General features: G+C 48.4%; 1 protein-coding gene across 2 annotated transcripts in view; it reads left to right on the top strand.

Annotated features, from left to right (window-relative positions):
• Positions 1 to 10,082: 10,082 nt before the first annotated feature.
• The window catches only part of KIF3C (kinesin family member 3C), a 34,820-nt gene continuing 22,620 nt past the window's right edge, over positions 10,083 to 22,282 (top strand). The window contains exons 1-2 of one of the 2 annotated variants that reach the window (XM_074341771.1): positions 10,084 to 11,003; positions 11,277 to 13,021. In XM_074341771.1, coding sequence (XP_074197872.1) covers positions 11,486 to 13,021 — 1,536 coding nt within the window. In that variant the 5' untranslated portion in view covers positions 10,084 to 11,003; positions 11,277 to 11,485. Of the gene's footprint in view, positions 13,022 to 22,282 lie in introns of both variants that reach the window. The other variant, XM_010948538.3, reaches the window with a different exon arrangement.

The following is a 22,282-nucleotide window of genomic DNA, read 5'->3' as shown; positions in this document are numbered from 1 at the left end:
TTTGTTAGGAGCCAACTACTTGCCCGGTGCTGGAGAAACAATATTGAGCAAAATCCATTAGGCAGAGAAGTTCTCGGTAGGGCCAGTGTCTACTTCTTCCTCTCGAGACGCCACACAGTCATGCGTGCGCGCAGATGCGCACACGCTCGCAGGCGCATGCGCACGCTTTTTCTGTTTATGTCCTCCGCAAAGCCTCTGAGTAGGGATGTAGCTGCCAGGCATGCAATCTACGTGGGACACAGACAAACGAGGAGGAAGTTAGGCCAGTAGCCTAAGGAAGCTGGGGAGGAAAAGGAGCCAGACAGCCTGGAGGCGGCACCCCAGGACCTACGCGTCGGTCTGCTGGCCATTTGCTAGTGACCCGACGGAGAAGGACACACTGCCAGGATCTCAGGTTCTGGCCACTTCAGGCAGTTCTTGAGGCAAGTCGCTTCCCAGAGGGTCAGAGAGGGACCCAGGGGGCTGGTTCCAGCCTTTGGGGAGGCATGCAGTCTGGGCATGTGCCCACTATATCATACTGCTTCGCCTAATCCTGGCCTTGCTCCTGGAGCATAAGCTCCTAGAATTGCCCCCAGGAAGGAGGGAGTCTCTGGGCCAGACCCTGAGCTCCCGGCCAGACACTGGCATCTTATAAATACAATGAGCCAGCCCATCAGGGCTTCAGCTGACTGAACACTCAAAGGTTCTGGTGACAAAGGTCCCAGAATTTTCCTGTCTTTCTCTTTATGTAACTCTAATTATATAAAGTAAATGAAGAATAAAGAGGAGAAGGAGAAAGAAGATGGGGGAAGGAGAAAAGGAGTAGGAAAGGAAGGAGGAGGTAGAGAAGGAAAGCGTTTTTTAAAAAGCACGGCCCTGATAGGAGTATTTCTTTGCTTGAAACCTTTTAATAACTTCCCATTGCTCACTCGATAACCACATCCCCCTTCACTCTTCTCTCCCTCACTCCCCACCCCTTCCAGTCATATGGGGTTTCTGGAGCCTACAAGGATGTGTTCACACAGGTCTTCTGGGAAATTGCCCCATGGGGTTGCAGCAACTGAAACAAAGAAGGCACCATAACGGTCCTATCATAAGGAGCATAGAGAGCTACAGAAAGGGAGTTTTACTCCTAGGTCTGTGACTAGAGGACCGTGGGAAAATCATGGTCTAAGCCTCCATTTCTTCACCTGGTCTGTGGTCAGGGAAATAATCCCTTCCCTACCTGCCTTGCTGGGTTATTGGGAGACTCAGGTGAGGTAAAGAGCCTGGAAACCTTTGTGAATTATCAAGTACTGAACAAATAAGGGATTGTTCCTTTGCTAAGTAAATTACCTTGAGAAGCGTCAGAGGCCCACCTCTTTCATCTCTCAGCAATTTTCTTTCTAATAACCTGTTATGTCATTATAATACTTGACACCTTTCAGTGTACTTTTATCAATATGATGTCGGTGGTTCTGACATCATCTCTGTGCAGTGGCTGGACAGGGCTGCCCCTTGCTGGGCAACTAAGGGCACAGGCTCAGAGGGGTGAAGTTACCAGAAGGCCCATTGTCACGGGGCATGCTGTGGCTGAGCCAGGCCTGAGCTCAGGTTTCCTGACAGCAGCTCAGGCCTGCTCCCAGCTCCTGGAGCCGCTCTGCTCCCAGCCCTTACCAGCTGTTCTTTTAGGTTCTAAACCTTCAGAGGGTACAGGCAGGGTCTTCTTGGGGGATTAACTTCCCCATGGCAGTTAGCACGGCCTCTGATGGGGCTATTTCAGGGGACACTTAAGCTTTTGCTGGTGAGACAGGCTTGGCTTTTGAAAATCTATACAGCTGAGGCCCATGCAAGTTTGCCCAGATTCCTTTGTCATTTGGCTCTGACAACAGTCAGCCAACAGTCAGGCCAGAGGTGTACGTTTTGTACCACTTTGGAATCCTTCCTCCAGGTGTGATTCTAGCCACAAAGCGTGCTAACGCCTAGTACTCCACAAACACCATTTGAAGGCTCACTCTCACAGCCAGCAAGTGTGTCCACGTCCAGTCACTGGGGTAAGGCAAGACAGAAACACAGGCGTGCTCCCTGACCTGGAGTTGCTCACAGCTGGAGAAACAGCTGCACATGGGAAAAGAACAGCAGAAAAGATGCTGTGAGCACCGTATCAAGGCCGGGGGGTGGGGGGAGAGGGGACACGATGACCCTCCTGGATAAGAGACAATATGAGCTCAGAAAGACTGAGACCTCTGGGGACTGGGAGGCGCTGAGGAAGCTTCCTGGCAGAGGACACCCGCCCCCTCCCCCAAGTCGATCTCGATCTCGGGGTCAGACTGAAACATTCTTGCTCTTTGTGAATCACACGGGGGAAACCGCCTCTGCAGCATTCCAGGAGGCAAAAGCCGGCCCTCCATCTGACTGCTGATTGGCGGTGGTGTGAGTCAGGGGAAACGGCACCAGACAGGCAGTCCGGAGATGCGAGACCCCACGTCTTGATCTACACAAGAGGCAGAGAGATTCAGGCCCTTTTCCTGCCAAGGTCAGAGGCCTGGGTGGCCTGAGTTTGGCCTCAAACCAGGTCTCCTTCTGTTGCAGGAGCCTCCCATCAATTCCGTGATTCCAGAAAGAAGGCAGGCAGCAGGAAGTGGGAGACGCAATCTGGAATTCAAGAGAGCAAAGCTAGAATGAGAGCACTCCAGGTGGGCAATACCTCCCACCCCATGGCAACCGCCACATCCTTTCCTGAGTCCCAGAGGGGTTGAATGAGACTGAGAAGAGTGATGGGAGTTGTTCCTACAACATTTATAATAGTTTCAAAAAAAAAAAAAAAAAAAATCAGAGACAGCCTAACTGTGCAATAGGGAGAGTGATCTGAAATAAATCATGAAGTTAAGCAGCCATTCAAAACAACAAAGCTTTTCAAAAATAATATAAAATAAAGATTGATACATGTGTTTGCATGAAAATTAAGGAATCCTGATTATAAAAAGGTGCCACGAGAAGAATGAAATGTCACGCCACCAAGGAAATGCTTGCAACACATTTTTATAAGCAACAAAAGGCTCAGAGCCAAAATATAAAAGAACTCTTTAAAGCAGTAAGAAAAAGAAAGGTGACGCAGTAAAAAAAATAACCAAGAGACATGACAGTGCAATTCCCAAAAGAAGACACAGAAATGCCATGTCATAAGCATGTGAAAAGCTGCTCACCTTTATTTACTGTCAGGGAAGTCCAAATTAAAGCCACAATGAGATACCAAATATCTAAAACTAAGAATGTCAATATTAAGTGTAGTCTCTGATGGGAAGCGCCTGGAACTCTCACACACTGCCAGCACTGCAGATTGTTATTCCCACCTCGGAAAGCAGTTTGACAATATTAACTGAAGTTGAAGACATGCATTCCCTACAACCTAGCAATCACACCCCTGGGTACGTGTGCAAAAGAAATGTGTCAAGTGTGCACAGGAGACGGGAACAAGAATGCTCATGGCGGCATAACTTGTAATAACCCCAAACTGGAAACAACCCAAATAAATGTCCATCAAGAGAAAAATGATAGATGGTATATTTACACAACAAAATATTATAGACTAGTAATGGATGAATGCAAGCCAGACACAACCACGTGGATGAATCTCTCAAATGAAAGAAACCGGAAAAAAGCCAGACACAAAAGAATACACACTTCATGAGTTTATGCAAACCTCAGAACTGGACAAAACAAAATCATAATCTTTAGATGGGAAAAGAACAAAAAGAAGCAAGCAGGTGATATATTCGATACCTTGTCATAGCCTATAATGAAAAGGAATATATATGTGTGTGTGTGTGTGTGTGTAACTGAACCACTATACTGGTACACCAGAAATTAATACAACATTGTAAACAGACTATACTTCAATTTTAAAAAAAGATATAAGATGAAGAAAAAGACACCCATCAGTGGTATTTTGTTTTTCAGCTCAAATGGGCTACAACAAGCCTCTGACGACATTAATGGTGAAGGTGAAGGTGTAGGTGGAGAAAAGGTTTTAGGACTTCAATTCTGAACCAGTGGTTTGGTTCTTGACTTCCTAGTTTTGTGATCCTGGATAAGCCAAAGGTTTTTTTAACATTAAAGAAAGACAACAATCTCTTCTGTCTGCCTCATGGGTTTGTTTGAGGATGAAAGTTGATAATTTTACTACAGTATCAGAATTGAATTTCATGTATATCTCCCTAAACTCATTGCTTCTGGGAGAATATCATTAAATTATCATTGATGAAAATGAGGAAATCAAACAAAACAAACAAACAAAGAAGCAAGCAAGTGATTACTATAAAACCCAAGAGAGAGGTTACCATAGAGAGAAAGGAGGGCACTGTGACTGCAGAGGGTCCTGCTGGGACTCCTGGGATGCTGGCAATGTTCTTTTTTTGGCCTGGGTGGTGGGTACCCTGAGGTTGTTTTATGATCATTCTTTAAGTGGAATATTTATGTAATGCAGCTTTCTGAGTGTGTTTTATTTGACTGAACTATGTGAAATTGAAAATATTCAACGATTTTAACCTAATGCTTAAACCTAATGGCGATTTCGTGTGGTTCAACCTAATATTTCACAAGAAAAAATAACTTCAATTATTATTGTATTCAGTGAAGCAGCCATTCAAAATGCAGGTCATGAAGGCTGTAAATAACTTCATTCACTCCTTTATCCATCAAACAAATATTTCCCAGGGGCTTGTTGTGAACCAGGCGTATTTCTAGGCACTGGGATACAGAATAAAATTCTGTCCTGGTGCTTGCATTCTAATGGGAAGATAATGTGCAAACAGATATTGAAACACCTAAGATGTCATATTTTGATAAGTGCTATGAAGAAAAGCAAAGCAGACTAAGGATATAGAGGGTGGTGAAGAGAGATTTGAAAATGGTCAAAAAGGCTGCTCCGAAATGACACTGGAAAATGCAGCTGAATACAGTCAGAGAGAAACCACGTGCAGTCAGGGGAGGAAAAGCCTGCAGCCAGGAAAGAGCAAGTGCACAGGCCCTAAGGCTGGAATGCGCCTGGCAGGGCAGAACAAGGAGGCCAGTGTTACTGGCTCAGACTGAGGGAAGGGGAGAGGATGAAGACGTGAAATGGGAGAAGTAAGCAGGGACCCATCACAGAAGGCCTAGGCAGCTTGGCAAGGGACTTTGGATTTCATTCTGAGAGTGATGAGAGGCCACTGGAAGGTTGAGAGCAGGAAGTGGTATGATTTGATTTGTAGTCTAGAAGGAAGACTCTGGCTGCTCTGTGGAGGAGGGAGTGGAGGGGGCTGTGGAAGCAGGGATTCCTGTTAAAATGCTACCGCAGCATCCAGGCAAGAGATGGAGGTGACATGGACTAGGGTGGCAGTGTGGGTGGCACGTGGTATTTTGGAGTCAGGGTCGATAGATTTCGTAGGTAGACCCCAGATGGGATTTTTTGATGGATGGCCTGTAGGGGAAGAGGAAAAGGAGTCAATAATAAGTATAATTTTTTTTTTGAATAGGATACACCATTCTATGTATAGTATGGTCAAAACTCTTCAAAACATGTTCTTTCCTTACTTCTTTAATGAGAAACTTAGGCACAGCAAAGCCTAAGGAATGCACCTGGGGAGACAATATTTTCACAGATAGATGAAGCACCATAAAAAAGGCAGAAGCTAATTGCCACAGGGGGTAGGGAAATGAAGAGACCTGGAGGAGGCAGGGAAGTCTTTACAAAGGAGGGTGGAGTTGAAAAGGGTGTTGAAAGAAGAAAGTGGAGTTAGTCCAGGTGGGGAGCAGATTGAGAGCTAAGGCTGGGGGCCCAATACAGGGTTGAGGAAAGAACACTGGCTTTGGAGTTGGAGAAATTAGGCTCAAGTCCCAATGTTTCCAGTTACCACTTGGGTTAGTGTGACTGTTAGAGAAAACATTTGTAACCCACATATTAGGTGCTCGATAAAGGGTAGCTAATAAGGACAGCTCTTTTTCAGTGTTCAGATTTTAAATTTTTTTCAGATTTTTCTTTTCTTTGTTTTGGGGGTTGGGAGTGGGGGAGTTGATGCAAATCAACATTCCCATTCACCAGAAATTATAGCAGAGACAGGAGAAAATAAACTATTGGGAAAAGAGGAGCTATTCATAATCTAGACCTGGGCACAATTGGGAACCGTTGAATTAGGTAATCTCAGTGATTGAGAGCCCAGAAACTTGGATATCATCCAGTGATTTTGTCACATGGTCATATCTCCCTCTGCTGGTAGAATTTGGTTTTGCAAGGTGAACCCAAATCCTGAATCACTTGCATCTGAAAATGTGCAGGCCTCAGGATTACTGAAGAGCTAACCCTGGCTTCTTGGTATGATCTCACTCTGACTCTTACTGAGACCATACTGGAAGAAAATGCTGATATGGGGATTCCCTGGGAAAAAAAGAACTTTCATTGTCAAAGGAAACGCAGCAAAGGCAGCTTCTTCCTCCCACCAAGCCAACAATGGGTGTGAATTCCTAGGAAACTGTCATTCAAACCGGGTCTGCGAAGTAACAGTTCTACCATCTTCAAGGTAAACTCTCCCCATGGGAAAGACCCCCTGGGTTGCAGGTTTGGAGTCTAAAGACTGTGCCACTTGATGACTGAGTTTCCTTCCTTAGTCATTTAATAAGCCTGAAGCTTGGAGTCCTCACAATATGGGGATATTTATGTTTTCCCTTTTCCTGGGGCTGATGTGAGGACTGAGTGAGAGATATATGTGATCATAGTCTATTAACTGTGAATCACTCTACAAATATAAGAGTTTATTACTGTCACTTTTTTGTCTTGCGTCCCCATTTTCTTGCCCTGGAGTTGGTGGATTCATTCGTTTAGCAACCAATATTGATTACCTAAGGGATAAAGAGTACTGGGCTAGATATATGGGAAGGAGACACAAAGACAAAAATCACAGTCCTGTTTTCAGGGGGCACACATAAGGTGAGGGAGACAGATTCAGCTGACCAATGTACTAGTCAGACTAAGAATACCTTGAGACTAGTTAAACGATGACCTATAGAATCATGAGGAAAGGAAAGATGAGTCAGAGGGTAGAATCAGGGGAGTCAAAGGTTTCCCAGGATAGGTGATAATTATACAAAGCATGAATTCATGTTCATTCATTCATTCATTCATATTTTTTGAGCACCTACTATGTGCCAGGAATTAGACTACAGGTGGTCCCCAACTTATGATGGTTCGACTTATGATTTTTTTATTTTACAATGGTGAGAAAGTGATATGTATTCAATAGAAGTGCTACTTCAGATTTTGAAGTTTGATCTTTTCCTGGGCTAGTGAGACGCGGTACGAATCTCTCTCTCGTGGCTGGGCAGCGGCAGTGGGCCGCAGCTCCCAGCCAGCCATGCGGTCATGCAAGTAAACAACTGATAGACTTACAACCATTCTGCCCTCATACAACCACTCTGTGTTTCACTTTCAGTACAGTATTCAGTAAATTCCATGAGATAGTCAACACTTCATTATAAAAGGCTTTGTGTTAGAGGATTTCACCCAACTGTAGGCTAATGTAAATGTTCTGAGCCCGGTTAAGGTAGGCTAGGCTAAGCTATGATGTTTGGTAGGTTAGGTGTATTAAATGCATTTTTGACTTAAGATATTTTCAATTTACAATGGGTTTATCAGGATGTAACCCCATCACAAGTCAAGGAAGATCTGTAGTCATTGTGGATACAAAAATGAAACACACGTACTGTCTTCACAGAAAAACAGAGGAGGTAGATGAATAATTGTTTAATTACAATTATGCTAAGTTCTATGAAAGAACTACAGGGAACAATAAGAACGTATTACGAAGGGACATAACCTAAGTGAGGAAGTTAAGAAAGGCACCCTAAGGAGGTGACATTCAAGCTGAGAGCTGAAGGACCAAGAGCAGGTATCCAGACAAAGATGGTGAGGATAAATATTCCATGCGGCAGAAACAGAATGTGTAAGGGCCCTGTGGTAGGAAGTTGGAAAGGTGCTGAAGAAGGTCACTGGAACTAGAATACAGGGAACAAGATGCAAAGTGGGATGAGATGAGACAGGAGATATAGGCAGATACCAGGTCTTATAGGGCCTTGGGGCCTGCATTCATGAATTGGACTTTAAGAGCAGTGAGAAACATTGAAAGGTTTTAAGCAAAGGGTGACATAATCAGACATGTATTTTTAAAAGATTACTTTGCAGAGAATGGGTGGGTGGAGGTAAGAACAGACCTAGGGAGACCATATTGGAGGCTATTGTGGGAGGCCAAGCCAGAGAAGATGATGACTTAGATTGTAGTATTCAGTGTGGAAATGGAGAAGTTGATAAATCTGAGAAATAGAAAGTTGAGCTGATAGGATTTGGTGTTTGAATAGATATGTTGAGGATGGGGGAGCAAGTTTGGAGAGGAGGAGGATGAGTTTGGTGTGAACAAGTAGAATTTCAGGTACTTGGAAGCCATCCAAGTGGCTTTGTCCATTAGAGAACTGGATATATAGAGTTGGAGCACAGAGGAGAAGTCTGGATTGGAAATACAAATTTAGGAATCATTTAGACACTAAATGAAGTCATAAGCTCTAGTGATCACTAGAGGGTGGCATCGGAAGAAAAAGATTTAGGACCAAGCTTTATTGAACTCCAACATTTAATGTTGGAGTTGAAAGAGGTCAGTTAGCTAAGGATTGTGGAAAAAGGAGACACAGAATGTGAACAACCTTAAATGCAAGGGACAAAAGGAAGGAGAACTACTATTTCCTGAATGCCTTCTATGTCCTGGGTGTTTTCACATTCATTATCTTGCTTAATCCTCATGTAAACCCGGTGAGTCAGGTAAGCATTCTTTTCCTCACTTTTCCCACTGAAAAAATAGCTGTTCAGAGAAGCTGAATAATTTACTTAGGGTCACACATCTTGTAAGCAATGGGATTCCAGTCTCCTTCCCGTGTTGGAGGATGTGGGCAAGTGCCTTGCCAGGTGGTGACCTTGGGTGGGGAGCATAGGGCTGGATTCTTTTCTATCCAGCACTATAGTGCCAAGCAGGTTAGCCAAGGCAGAGAAAGGGTAGTCCAAAACCCAAAGCCAAGTGCAACAAGAAAACAGTTCAAGAGCCAAATGGTCCATTCAGAAGTCAGGTTGCTAGAGCCAAGAGAGGTTAGTCTACAAAGCCAAAACCTCACCCAGTAATTGGTCCAAAAGCCAAGTTAATCGCAAGCAGTAGAACTTGATCAAAGAGAGGGCTAAGGCAGGCCAGGAAATTTCAGAAGTGGGGAAGCCACCAGCTAAGCTTCAACCTTCCGGATGAGCTGGCGTTTGGGAGCTGGGGATTTGAAGACAGGGAAGAGGTGAAGAGACAGTTTTTGTAGAGTTGAAGAACTAAACAAATCCTCCATCTGGATCTCATTCAGAGAGTGAGGACAACTCAGCCCCATTGCATAGATTCAGTTCCCCTCTGCAGAGTGGAACGTGGATAGGAAACCAGCTTGGTCCCTGGACTTGAGGAATTATACCTGATTTGTATCCTAGAGGAAAAAATATGAAGAGCCCAAAGTGGAACACCAAAAACAGACCTGGTCTCTCCAGGATACTCAAGGAAGCAGAAGCTGTCAGACAAACCCAAGCCAGGCCACATGCATGTATTGAGGACTTGCTTTAAAAAGAGTCTTCTCATTGGTACGATACATTATGATCCATAATTTCACTTGAGTCTCAGAACGACTTCATCAAGAAACTGTTATTTCTCTCCCCTTCTCCAATTGTTTTAAACAGACGAGGAAACTAAGGCTAGAAAAAGGTAAATGACTGCCCAAAGTCACACAATTGGATGGAGACCAGAGCTGCAACTTGAATCCAAGTCTTGTTTTACACAAATTCTGGGTCTCTGCTATGGAAAAGAAATTGGTCGGGGAAGGCTGCACAGAGGAGGAGGTTCTTGATCTGCCTAAGTGGCAGGGCACCAAGTACAGAATGGTGAGAGGGTCTTCTTGACAAAGGCACAAAGGTGAACACAGCAGAGCCAGAAAGAAACAAAAAATGGTTCCTAGAATGTGAACTCCTTGAGGACAAGAAGGTCCTGCTACTAGAATGAGGCCTGGAATTTAGCAGGTGCTAAAGCTGTTTGAAGGAATGAATGTCTAGAACACAGGTTCTCTATAGGAAATTAACTGGAAGTGAGGCTGCGAAGTGGCAAGAGTCAGAAGATGGAGACGTTTTTATACAATATGGAAGGCTGCTGTTGGAGGAGGGGAAAGGACCAGGGTGCATGTGCAGAGAAGATGTGGGGAGAGAATCAGCTGGAAGGTGGCTCCAGGGGAGAGAAGACAATGAAGGCTAGAAATAAACCAGGGTAGACAGAGAAAAGGACAGATTCAAGAAACATTTAGGAGTTAGAATGCCTGGCGATACTTTTAAGGGTAAGGATGACACGTACAGGTCTGCAGGCAGAAAGGCATGAGCAGAAGAGAGACAGAGGATGCTGGCTGTGGAGGGAACAAGTGTGGGTAGTGGATACCCCGCTCCCCCCGCAGGTAGGCTGCAACCTCAACAGTCACTCCTGGGGTTGCAGGCCAGAGAGGGAGGGGCCTCCCGGACTGGAGAAGTCATTAGCAACCTGCCAGAACCGGGTTAACAAAGGCAGGACTACAACTCCCAGCATGCCACAGCCTAGTGGGGTGACGGCGGGCGGTGGCTGCGCTGCACCCGCCTGGTGGGCGCAGGACCTGGGTCGGCACCAGAGCCTGTCATTCCGGAGGGGTCTGCAGGGGTGCGGACTGACGATGCACCCGGGTCCCCAGCGCACTGGCTGCGCGGGGCTCGCGTCTCCCGCCCCGCGGCCCCGCCCCTTGCCCCACCCCAGCCGGGCAGCTTAGCTGGGGCCGCAGCGCGGCGGCAACATCACTCTCGCCGCCGCTGCTCCGCCCCGTCCCCTTCTGTTTTTCTCTCATTCTCCGGTGGCGACGGCTGGGAAGGCGGAGGCAGAGGCAGCAGCAGCCGCGCTGGCTGCAATGAATGATCCCCCAGCTGAGGGGGAGGACGCCAGGTGAGCCTCTGCCCTCGGGAGGGCCGGGACCCCCGGCCTCCCAGGACCTACGGCCCCCGCCATGGATCCCTAGAGGAGGGGGAGGACGGGGAGGAGAAGACAGCTCTGCCACCCACCCCCATCCCATTTTCCTCTTCCTTTATCTCATTGTTGCCGTAGCTGTTTACGGCAGCTCTCCCTCTGCCCCAGCATGGGGCGGGCTCCGGGAACTGCCATTCGGCAGGCTGTGCTCCCGCAGCTGCCCGGGGATTCTGCCTAATTCTTCCTCCCCAGCCGGTGCAGCGAGGACCGGAGAGCGGTAGAGGCCCGGACTGCAGCAGCGGCGGGGCCACCTCCCAGCATCCCCACCCTAGGAGGCTGCATGCAGATTGAAGAACGGCGCCTGGGGGCTGGGCTGAACCCGCTGATCTGGACCTAGGGAGGACAGCAGGACTTCCCAGGCTGCAGAGGGGGCCTGGGGGCAGGAAGGACAGAGCAGCAAGATGGCCAGTAAAACCAAAGCCAGCGAGGCCCTGAAGGTGGTGGCCCGGTGCCGCCCCCTCAGCCGGAAGGAGGAGGCTGCTGGTCATGAGCAGATCCTGACCATGGACGTGAAACTGGGCCAGGTGACCCTGCGGAACCCCCGCGCTGCCCTAGGGGAACTGCCCAAGACCTTCACCTTTGATGCCGTGTATGATGCCAGTTCCAAGCAGGCAGACTTGTATGATGAAACCGTGAGGCCCCTGGTAGACTCAGTGCTTCAGGGTTTCAATGGCACCGTGTTTGCCTATGGACAGACTGGCACAGGCAAGACCTACACTATGCAGGGAACCTGGGTGGAGCCCGAGCTGCGCGGGGTCATCCCCAATGCCTTTGAGCATATTTTCACTCACATCTCGCGCTCCCAGAACCAGCAGTACTTGGTCCGGGCTTCCTACCTGGAGATCTACCAGGAGGAGATTCGAGACCTGCTCTCCAAGGAGCCTGGCAAAAGGCTAGAGCTGAAGGAGAACCCGGAGACAGGCGTCTATATCAAGGACCTCTCCTCCTTCGTCACCAAGAATGTCAAGGAGATCGAGCACGTGATGAACCTGGGGAACCAGACCCGGGCGGTGGGTAGCACACACATGAATGAGGTCAGCTCCCGTTCCCATGCCATCTTTGTCATCACCGTGGAGTGCAGTGAGCGTGGCTTAGATGGCCAGGACCACATCCGCGTAGGCAAGCTCAACCTGGTGGACCTGGCTGGCAGCGAGAGGCAGAACAAGGCAGGCTCCAACACAGCTGGTGGGACAGTCACACAGTCCACGGGTGGTGGCAGTGGCGGAGGCAGTGGCAGTGGTGGAGAGAGGCCTAAGGAAGCCTCCAAAATCAACCTCTCTCTGTCTGCCCTGGGCAACGTGATTGCTGCTCTGGCAGGCAACAGGAGCACCCACATCCCCTACCGGGACTCCAAGCTGACCCGGCTGCTCCAGGACTCTCTGGGGGGGAATGCCAAGACCATCATGGTGGCCACCCTGGGGCCAGCCTCTCACAGCTACGATGAGAGCCTCTCCACCCTGCGCTTTGCCAACCGGGCCAAGAACATCAAGAACAAGCCCCGGGTGAATGAGGATCCCAAGGACACGCTGCTGCGGGAATTCCAGGAGGAGATCGCCCGCCTGAAGGCCCAGCTGGAGAAGAGGGGGATGCTGGGAAAGCGGCTCCGGAGGAAGAGCAGCCGCAGGAAGAAGGCCGTGTCAGCCCCGGCCGGGTACCCTGAGGGCCCAGTGATTGAGGCCTGGGTGGCAGAAGAGGAAGATGACAACAACAACAACCACCGCCCGCCCCAGCCCATCCTGGAGTCAGCCTTGGACAAGAACATGGAGAATTACCTTCAGGAGCAGAAGGAGCGGCTGGAAGAGGAGAAGGCGGCCATCCAGGATGACCGCAGCCTGGTGAGCGAGGAGAAGCAGAAACTCCTGGAGGAGAAGGAGAAGATGCTGGAAGACCTGCGCCGGGAGCAGCAGGCCACAGAGCTGCTCGCAGCCAAGTACAAGGTAAGGGCCCCAGTGGGAGCAGGGGCACTCCAGAGGTCCCCAGAGGGACCTGGGCTGGCAGGCTTTTCTCTGAGGTTCTGTGGCCTGGCCTGAAGCAAAGTGTCCTGCCCTCCTGCCAAATGCTCCCCTGGAGAAGCCAGGCAAATTCCTATGACTCCAGGCTGCCAGGCAGAGCCTCCCAAGAGCACCTAGGAGGGGGTGCACACACACGCGTGCACACACACACACAGCAAAGCAGGCAAGTAGTCTCTCAAACCAGTGAGCTTGGGCTGGTCTGACCTGCTGCATGTGAGTCTCTGCCAGTGGTTCCCAGTATCCATCAGGTCTGGGGGATGCCAGGCGGGCCCTCCGCCTCTTTGGGTGTGTGTTCTCACTCTGATGTAGCCTTCTCCCCGTGATGTCCTCTCTCTGCAGCACCATCAAACCTCACACCATTTTAATATCTGACATTTTCACAGTTTACAAAATGCCCCGCCTCCATGATCTCATTTGATCCTGATAGTAGCCATCGAGGTACTGGTTTTAAAGCCCCATTTTACAGGTGAGGGACTAAGACTCAAGAGAAGTGACATGACTGAGGTTCCATCCTACAAAATGACACAACTGAGCTGCAGCCAGTGGCCCTCGTGCTCTTTCAGTTCTTGGATGGCAGGACGGGACCATGAACGGGTCTTTCTCCTGTAAAAGCAGCTCCTGGGCCCATGCGGTGCAGGGCCATTGCTTGGTAGCTTCAGAAGGTGATCGTGCAGAGGATAGGACATACTGGAGACCTGCGGTCTAGGCCTGGCTGTACTACAGCTTTTTGAATGACCTTATGTAAGTTGCTTCTTCCTTTCCTCAAGCCTCAGTTTCCCTTTTTATAAAATAGAGAGTTGGCCTGGGTGATCTCTGAGGCTCTTCTAACCAGAGAAGTAAAACAACTGGCCCCCACACCCAGGCCTCATCCCAGTAAGAGCCACTTCCCCATTGCTCTGAGAGACATCAGGGCCTCAGTGTTCTTCCTGAGCTGCTAGCTTCCCAGGCCCTGGTGGCGCTTAGCTCCGGAGGCTCCCCTGCCTGGCCAACCACAGACCCATTAAATTTCAGTGTTGCACATGCCTCAACTCCACGTTCCAGGCATTCCCAGGTCCTGGGAGCCCTCGACACTGGTGATTGGAGGAAGGATGCAGGGAACCATGAGCTGATGACTTGCTGGGGAGAGCAAAACCTTACCATTTCTTATTCCCTGTCTGGAGTGTGGGCTGGGGAGTAGGGAAGCCCTGCCTGGAGAAGGCGAGTGGCAGCCACTGGAAGAGGGACAGATAAACTGCATGCCGTTGTCTGTGTTATGGGAATGTGCCGCCACACCAGGGGCGCTGGCTTTGCTTGTTTAATATTTAATTCACCTCCAGGAGCTCAGTAAGTGTTATGCTGAGCCACTTCCTCAGAGAAAGAATCAGGGGCCTGTCACATTTGAAGCCATCCTGAGAGAGGCACAGTATTAAAGACAAGACAGTTAGACTCAGCTCTCCCTAGGAGGAAAGGAATGGGGCGGTCTGGTGCTTTCCACTGGGAAATCTTTCATGGGCAACCTGTCATCGGATTCATTACCAAGAGCCCCACCACCACCCCTTGCTCCCCTTCCCCACGCACCCTTAAAGCTGGGAGGCAACAGAGCCTAAGAGAGTACAGAGGTATACTTCAGCCCCGAGGAACTGGGTGGAGGGGATGGAGCAAAGGATCCAATGGGGTCCTTTCCATTGGGAACAATGGGGTCTCCATTGTTGGCCACTGATTGTCTCCCTCAGTAAGATTCTTGGACCTAAGGCGATGTGGGCACAGATAATAAAGCAGTCAAGAGATCAGGGCGGCCAGCACCAGAATTCTTGCGCCAGAGGCATAGCCCACAGAACCCTGCATCTTATAGCTGCAGGGGCCTTGAAAAACTGCGGTCCGAATTTGCTAGGGCCACATATGTGAGTTGAAGGGACCTGTACTCTTTCTACTTGGTCCAGCTTCTTTCCATTACACCAGAATCCTGATGTTGTTACCTGAGCTATTTGATGTGCAGAGTAATTTTTTATGTAACTTTTTTATATCTTCATCTCATGGAATCCTCCCAGCAACCTCAGGAGATGGGTGTAACTATTTCCGTTTGACAGTGATGAAAACCAAGGCTGGGGAGGTTGCGTGACTGTCTTGATGACCCTGGGCTGATGGGCAGCAGAGCCAGGACTGGAGCCCAGGTCCTCTGAAGGCCCCAGACCTCTGCTCTTTCCCAGTCTTCACGGATCCCTCCGTGTTTGCTCTCTGTGTGACTCAGGGCAAAAGCCTTTGCCTCTCTAGGCCTCGGGTTTCCATTCTTCCGATGAGAAGTCTGACACAGCTCCCTGGGGACTGGGTGACATGGTCATTATGTGCCAGGCTTTCAGATATAAGTGAAGGGGGAGAGAGGCCTGGGAAATTCCAGGAGGGGAATGATTCCACATCCTGTGACTTCTTATCACACCCAGCCCAGGATGAACAGCAGCCAGCAAGCCCAGAATGGAACCTAGACAGAGGACCCCAGTCTCCTTACAGTCCCCAAGGCACTGCTGGTTCCGCGTTGGGTGTTTCTGGGATGGAGGAAACAATTTGAGGGCTTGAGGGCTCTTGAGGGATCCACCGGGTAAAGCTGGGAGGAGCATGTTTGAGATAATCCCAGGCCTGCCTGTTTCACAGGATTGTGCCAAAGATTAAATGAGATCATTAGTGTGTGGGCATTTGAAATAAGTTGAAAGCTCTAAATAGATGGAGGGCACTAGCAGCCACAGGGTGGCTTCTGTCTGCCACGCAGGGCAGGGGTCCAGTGTTCTCCAGGACTGACATCTTTGTTGTTAGCTTAACTCTTTCCTTCCCCTGCCATCCCTGCTGCCTTGCCAAAACCCTGCAGCCCTGGGAGCAGAGCCGGGCAGGAAAGATCTGGGAGACCTCGGAAGGCGAGAGCCCTCCTGGATATTAGCTGAGTTTCTGCGCCCCGTCTGCAACGCACTCCAGCTCCCACTTTCTGAGCTATGACATCAACTCCCCTTCGCGCCTCCCCCCATTCCCTGCTTCCAGTCACACCACCCCGGGGGGCAGCTGAGCGGTAGCTGATGCGACCCAGTGCCCTCATTCACTCTCTCTGACTCATCCTTCAGTCTGTTTCGCCTGCTTTCCCTGCCCGCCACCTCTAGGCTCCCCGTTCCCTTTGTTCTGCCCTCACTATGTACAAACACTATGCCTGTCTCCTTGGAGTCTCCTTTCATCTCTTTTCATATTTACTGCGGACCTTGGGGGATGAGAGTCTGTGCAAATGTGTGTGGGTTTGTGACTGTCATCAGTGCATGTTTATCGGTAGTCATTAGCCGTCCATACTTGTGTGGGATCTCCGGGGGGTCTTGATAGCATCCTAGACCTAAGAGGTCGGGGGAGTTGGTAAAGTCACAGACAGACCCACAGCTGAGGTTATGGCCATGCACAGTGACAACTCAAATGTCTGTGCCCAGTGCACGTACTGCAGTGAGGACTGGTGGAGGCCCGTTCTAATTGTGCGAGAAAAAATTTTTAATGACTGTTTTAATTTTGAGCTTCATTTTTTGAGCGCTTGCACTAGGTGATTTCTAAAGCTTTGATTCTAGAGACTTAGAAGGAAAGGAGGGTGTTTAGGGGAGGCAGGTTACACAAAATGCAGGCTTGAACTGAAGAGAGGAGTGGAAGAGATAGAAGTAACAGCTCTGCTCGTTGATCCCCAAGTAAGTAGGTCTGGAGGGAGAAGAGGGGGGTGCTTGGCTGGAGCCCAGCTCTCTCTGTGGCGGGTGTGGAAAAGAGACCCTGCAGAAGCAGCCCCATAAGCCAGAGGGATGAGGTCATTACAGAGTCCAAATTGCTTTGAATTTTTACTGTCTCCTTTGTGGGCCCCTTTTCTTCCTCCCATTTCTCAGCATTGGGATTAACCCTAAATGGGATGCAAGAGAAGTTTCAAGCCTGAGAAACAGCAATAATAAGGAGTAAGAATAATGCCATTTACTTAACACTTGCTATATGCCAAACACTGGACTGGATGCTGTATACAAATTATCTCATGGAATCCCCACAAGCACCTTCGCAGAAAGGTGTTATTACTGTTCCCACTTTATACATGAAAAAAAAATCTGAGGTTTTGTGACTTCCCCAAGGCCTCATGGTTTGTATATGGCAAATCTAGTTGAGCCCAGGTTGGTTTGACACAAACTTTGATCCTCGTTTATGCTTAAGGAATTAGGAATGTCAGGTTGGGAACTGGTTGCTGGGGAGGTGGTGAAAATAAAGGAGCGAGTGTAAACGTGTTGAATTTGAGGTAACAGTCTGGTGGGCTGCTGGAGGTGACTCGGGAGTTTAGAAGCAAGTACAGGACTGGAAGTGGAGGTTGAGGGCTCGTCTTTAGAAGAAGACTCAAATAGACCCTTGGCCCTCTGTTCTAGACCCTCTCTCCCTTTATGTAAGTGACTCCCAAATTAAGGTCTCCTGTCCTGGTCTCTCTGCTGACCCTATTTTGTACAGTGCTGTATCCAGAGCAGAGACCTCAGAGTCAGGCAGGGCTGGGTTTAGTGATTTACTAGTTCTGAGACTTCAGTTTCCTCATCTATAAAATGGAATAGTAATAGTACCTATATGTCATAGTAATGTTGGGGGAATGAAATGAGATAATCAACATTAAAGCACTTTGCATGGTTCCTGGCGTGTAAGAGTTCAGTAAATAATAATTGTTTATTACTGTCATCTGCAGCTACCTAATGGATGTTTTCTCTTGGCTACCTTCCTGATATGTCAAACACATCACATTTTAGCTTGGCATTCAAGGCCTACCAGAGTCTGACTATAATATATCTCTTTAACCTTGCTTGCCCAAGTTAACCAACTAGTCTACCCAATCCTTTGAACATAGGATGTACCTCACTGCCCTTCTGCTGACTGCACTGTTTTTGTATCCTAGATTGTCCTGATAACCAGGGAGTGGGAATTAGGGGAGCAGGTTAAGCTCAATGTAAAGAAATTCTCAGCAGTTAGAACTGGTCTACTTCAAGAGATAGTGGGCTCCGATCCCTGGAAGTGTCCAAGGAGAGACTGAATGTCCGAGTGCTCCAAAGGGAGTCCATGTATCAGAAAATCCACTGAACTAGGTGATCTTTAATGTCCCCTCCTCTTCAGTGTCCTTCATTGTTAAAAGCAGTGTTTTTTTTTTTTTAAGCAAAATCTGAAGTGTTCAGTTCATCTTTTTGAGATTAAGATCAGAGGATCTGAATATTAATGTATGAATTCAACCAATAATAGAAGGTATTTCCAGCTCTCTATCATGGCCAATCAGAGAAAGACAATGAGAAAAAGAAGAGAAGAAAATGGGGGAAAGACAGAAAAGAAATAGAGGGGGACGGTGAAGAGGGGAAAGAGAAATGGAGTCACAGAGCTGGGGAGAAAGGAGAGTGGGTAAAAGGGTGGACAGCAGGGTTTCTGGGGAGAAGAAACCCCAACTGGGAGACAAAGTGCTCTAGAAGAGAGAGTTAAATGTCAGCATCATTCCTCTGTTCTGATCTCAATGTTAATCTCCAAAAAGCGCTGTATCCTGTCTCCGGAGACTCCCCAATAATCCAGGGAGCATCTGAGTTCCCAAAGCTGGTCTGGTTCCTTCCACATGTCCCCAGGGACACTAGCCCCACGCCAGACACACTGCCCCCATTCCAGCTGAGTCTTCCACTGCCCTTGAGAGAAGCTTCACGATAGCCAGTGACCAGGGCTCCAAGCTGGGTCTGGCATCTGGTCAGAGTCCATGGCCTCTTAGCACCGGTGGGAACAGTGACTTACACTCCTTCCTATCCTTGGTGGGTGTGATCAGTTAACAGAATTGCCATGAGGTGGGGCATTTTGTAATATAAAGACTTGACTGGCAGGAACTATATAAAATTAATACATTTCCATCAGAGGTTCTGGGCTGCAAGTTATGTTGAGGCTCAGGAGGCCATTCGGTCCAGTATTGGGTTTCTCCTGATGTGCGTTGGCTGGAGGAGTGTATTATCATATTGCCCTTAGTCATTTCCAGCCCCCGGATAGCGCAAGATTGGATGAAGTGGCTGTGATAATGTTCTCATTGTGCTCTGAGGACCAGGAGGAAAGGCCTGGAATTCAGCTGGAGAAGGGCACCCCTCCCATCTGTGCCCTGCCAGCCTACTGTCCCTGGCCAGTCTGTGACGTTTCTAGAACTGGCTGGGCCTGAGAGCTGCTGAATCAGGTGGCCTGTGTAGATAAGAAAATGGCCTCTCTTCCCATCAATCCAGCCCTCAGCCAGGGGGGCTGCACAGGGCAGACCCCTGTGCTCAGAGCTTATAGGGCATCTGCGCTGGTGGTTTGGTGTATCTCAAATTTTTAATATCCTGAGAAATTCCTGGGCATTAACTCCTGCTCAGACTAAAGAGTTACTTTCCAGTTGTCTCCATTTCCTCCCAGATATACTCAACAGAGGAGTACCAGGCCCTGGGTCAAACTGTTTCTGTAGTGGGAGGTAACGGACCTGCAGGCTTTCTGCTTCTTCAGGTGAGCCAGCAGAATAATAACAGCAACAGTTGGCATGATAGTGGCGGCTCCCCTTTCTCTAGTGCATGTTTAATGCCAAGTACTCGCTGTATTCTTTGTGTGCCTTGTTTTATTCAGTCCTCACAATAGCACCACGAAGTAGTCATGTTTCAGTCTCCATGTGACAGGTGAAGGATACTGAGGCACGACAATTAAGGAACAACCCAAGGTCACATGCCAGAATATGAGCCTATGTCTGCTTGACTCCAAAGCCCATGACCTTCCCCTCCACCCTGTATCACCAACTCAAAAACGAAGGCTTCATGCCAGATCCCAGCTAATAGGTCTCTGTCCTTTCACGTGATGCAAACCCCCAGCCTCTGACCTCAGCCTAGTACTAGTCATTCATACAATCAGCAAATCTTTTCGAACACCATGGCCAAGAATGTAAATCAGTAGATATGGCTGACTTCGTCTGTAAATTATTTAAGTTTCTGGAATGAATTATGAGAACTTACTAATAGTAGTTATCTCTAGGGATTTTAATAGGAAGGGGGTTTTATTTTTCACTGTATGTATATTTTTATAAGCCTATATTACTTTGTTAATTAAATAAAAGCAAATCTAAATTTTTAACAGAGGGAAACTATAAAAGAAATGCATTAACGTGTGGTTGGAGGATTGAGTTAAAGTTCATCTTTTTGAGATTAAGATCAGAGGATCTGAATATTAATGTATGAATTCAACCAATAATAGAAGGTATTGAATAAAGGTAATGAATAATTGAGGGAAATCCAGAGTTGATAATAATACTCAGTGATCCCCGGTTATTGGTAATGCTGTGACCTTGGACAAGTCACTTCACCTCCCAGGGACTGTAAGACATTATCAATAGATGATTCCTTGCTTTCTGCAACATTTGCTGATTCACCTTGGAAGCGGTGGGTCAGGAGCCCAGGATTAGAGATCAGCCTGGGTGAGGGGCAGTGAGGGCTGCAGAGGGATGACCAAGCATTGCCGGGAAGCTGGAGGTGGAATGACCCAGGATCTGTAAAGTACTGAGTCTGCACTTTGTGCATCCTTAGGTCTCATCCAGTTCTGACACTGTAGCATTCTGTCGTCTGGCTGGGCTTGCGTCCATGGTGCTGGAGAGAAACCCCCTGGCATGTCACAAATAAGTGAGGGAAACAGATGAGGGGAAGGATCAGATCTGAGGTGCTCGTGGTTTTCTCACTCAAGTAGATGAGCTGCTTTTTTCCTTCCTGCTTTTCTCCAAGGTGGACTGAAGTCTTTGTGGGCATCCATACCCTGTCGCGGATGAGACCGGAAGTAGAGTCCTGCTCACCTCACTCCCCAGCTAATATGTTTCCTGATCTCTGATTGTTCTTGATGAGAGAATGGCTAGCATTTGAAAGATTATTTATGTTGTGTTTTGAGTCATCCAAGGAGATGCAAGGCAGGAAACTCAGACTCAGGCTCCTGGTTTATGTCCCCTACTACAGGGAATCACTGGAAATAGCACTGTTCTTCCCTTCACCATGGTCTCATTTCTTCTTCCCTTACCGCTGGTTCCTCAAGATCTACAACCTGAGGGCCACAAAAAGAGAAATATGTCTGTGATGGTAGGAGTGGCCGTATTTCCTAAGAGGTGGAAGCAAGGACTGTTGCACTAGTTTTGTTTTGCTCTTTGTGATGACTGGTGGGTAAGTGTCCATCAGGTACTGATACAACAAGTAACCGCAGGCATTTGATGGTACGTTATCAGTTACCAAGTATTTTCACATCTATTGTCCAACTTGCCATTCTTACCCAAAGCCTGCAAAGTTACTGGATATTTGTCCCATTTTACAGATGAAGTCCAGGGGGCTGATGCCCTAGATTTCTTACAAATAGGGTGGTAGAGTGTGTACCAGGATACAGGTTCTCTGACTGACACGCCCAGCGCTCTTAAATCATCCACCGAGGAACTTGCGAGGTGGCCCTTCCCACAAGCCTCTCTCGGGGACGCTGGTGATACTGACGGCCTCCCCTCAAGCATGCAGTTTATAGCTCGATCCCACTTATGTCTGAGGCTCCCTTGAGAGCTTCACAGAGGCAGAAGCATCTTCAGCAGAGCTCTGCCTATTTCTTAGCTGGAAGAGAAAGAAATGGTGCCCTGAGCTTTCCCGAGGGTTCCTGAGTTGGCAAAGGTGCAAATACCAAATGTTGCTTTTCTGCAAGATGCCACCCTGCCTGAACCCAGGAGAAAGCTATGGAACAGGGAAAAGACCACTGGACTGGGAATTAGGACGCTGGTCTTTAAATATCACTTCTGCCATTTACTGGCTCCATCACCTCGAGCAAGTCGCTTCACCTGTCTGAGCCTTAATTTCCTTTTATGCCAAATGGGAATCATACTCGTTATCTTAAAAGGCTCTTGTGATGATTAAATAGGATGTCACGCAAAAAGGACCTAGCCCAGCCACAGGCACATTGCATCTGAGGCTTCTGTCTCCTGCAGAATGTCACAGATCAGCTGGCAGTGGCGGGGCAAAGCCTGTCTGGCTTCTCTGTAAAACCATACTTGATGGTACCTCCTTGGAAGAGCGGCTGGCTGGGTCTGGCCGTCTCCATTCTGGCTTTCCAGAGCAGCACTTCATAAGGGCTGGGGCTCCTTTCTCCTCCTGGCTTCGCACTTCAGTTGGAAGAGGAAGAAGCGAGCCTTTGAGTATCCCAAGC

The sequence above is a fragment of the Camelus bactrianus genome, chromosome 15 (genome assembly GCF_048773025.1).
Source record: "Camelus bactrianus isolate YW-2024 breed Bactrian camel chromosome 15, ASM4877302v1, whole genome shotgun sequence".
NCBI lineage: Eukaryota > Metazoa > Chordata > Mammalia > Artiodactyla > Camelidae > Camelus > Camelus bactrianus.
The sequence above is the reverse complement of the archived record's forward strand: the minus strand, read 5'-3'. Positions and strand labels throughout refer to the sequence as shown.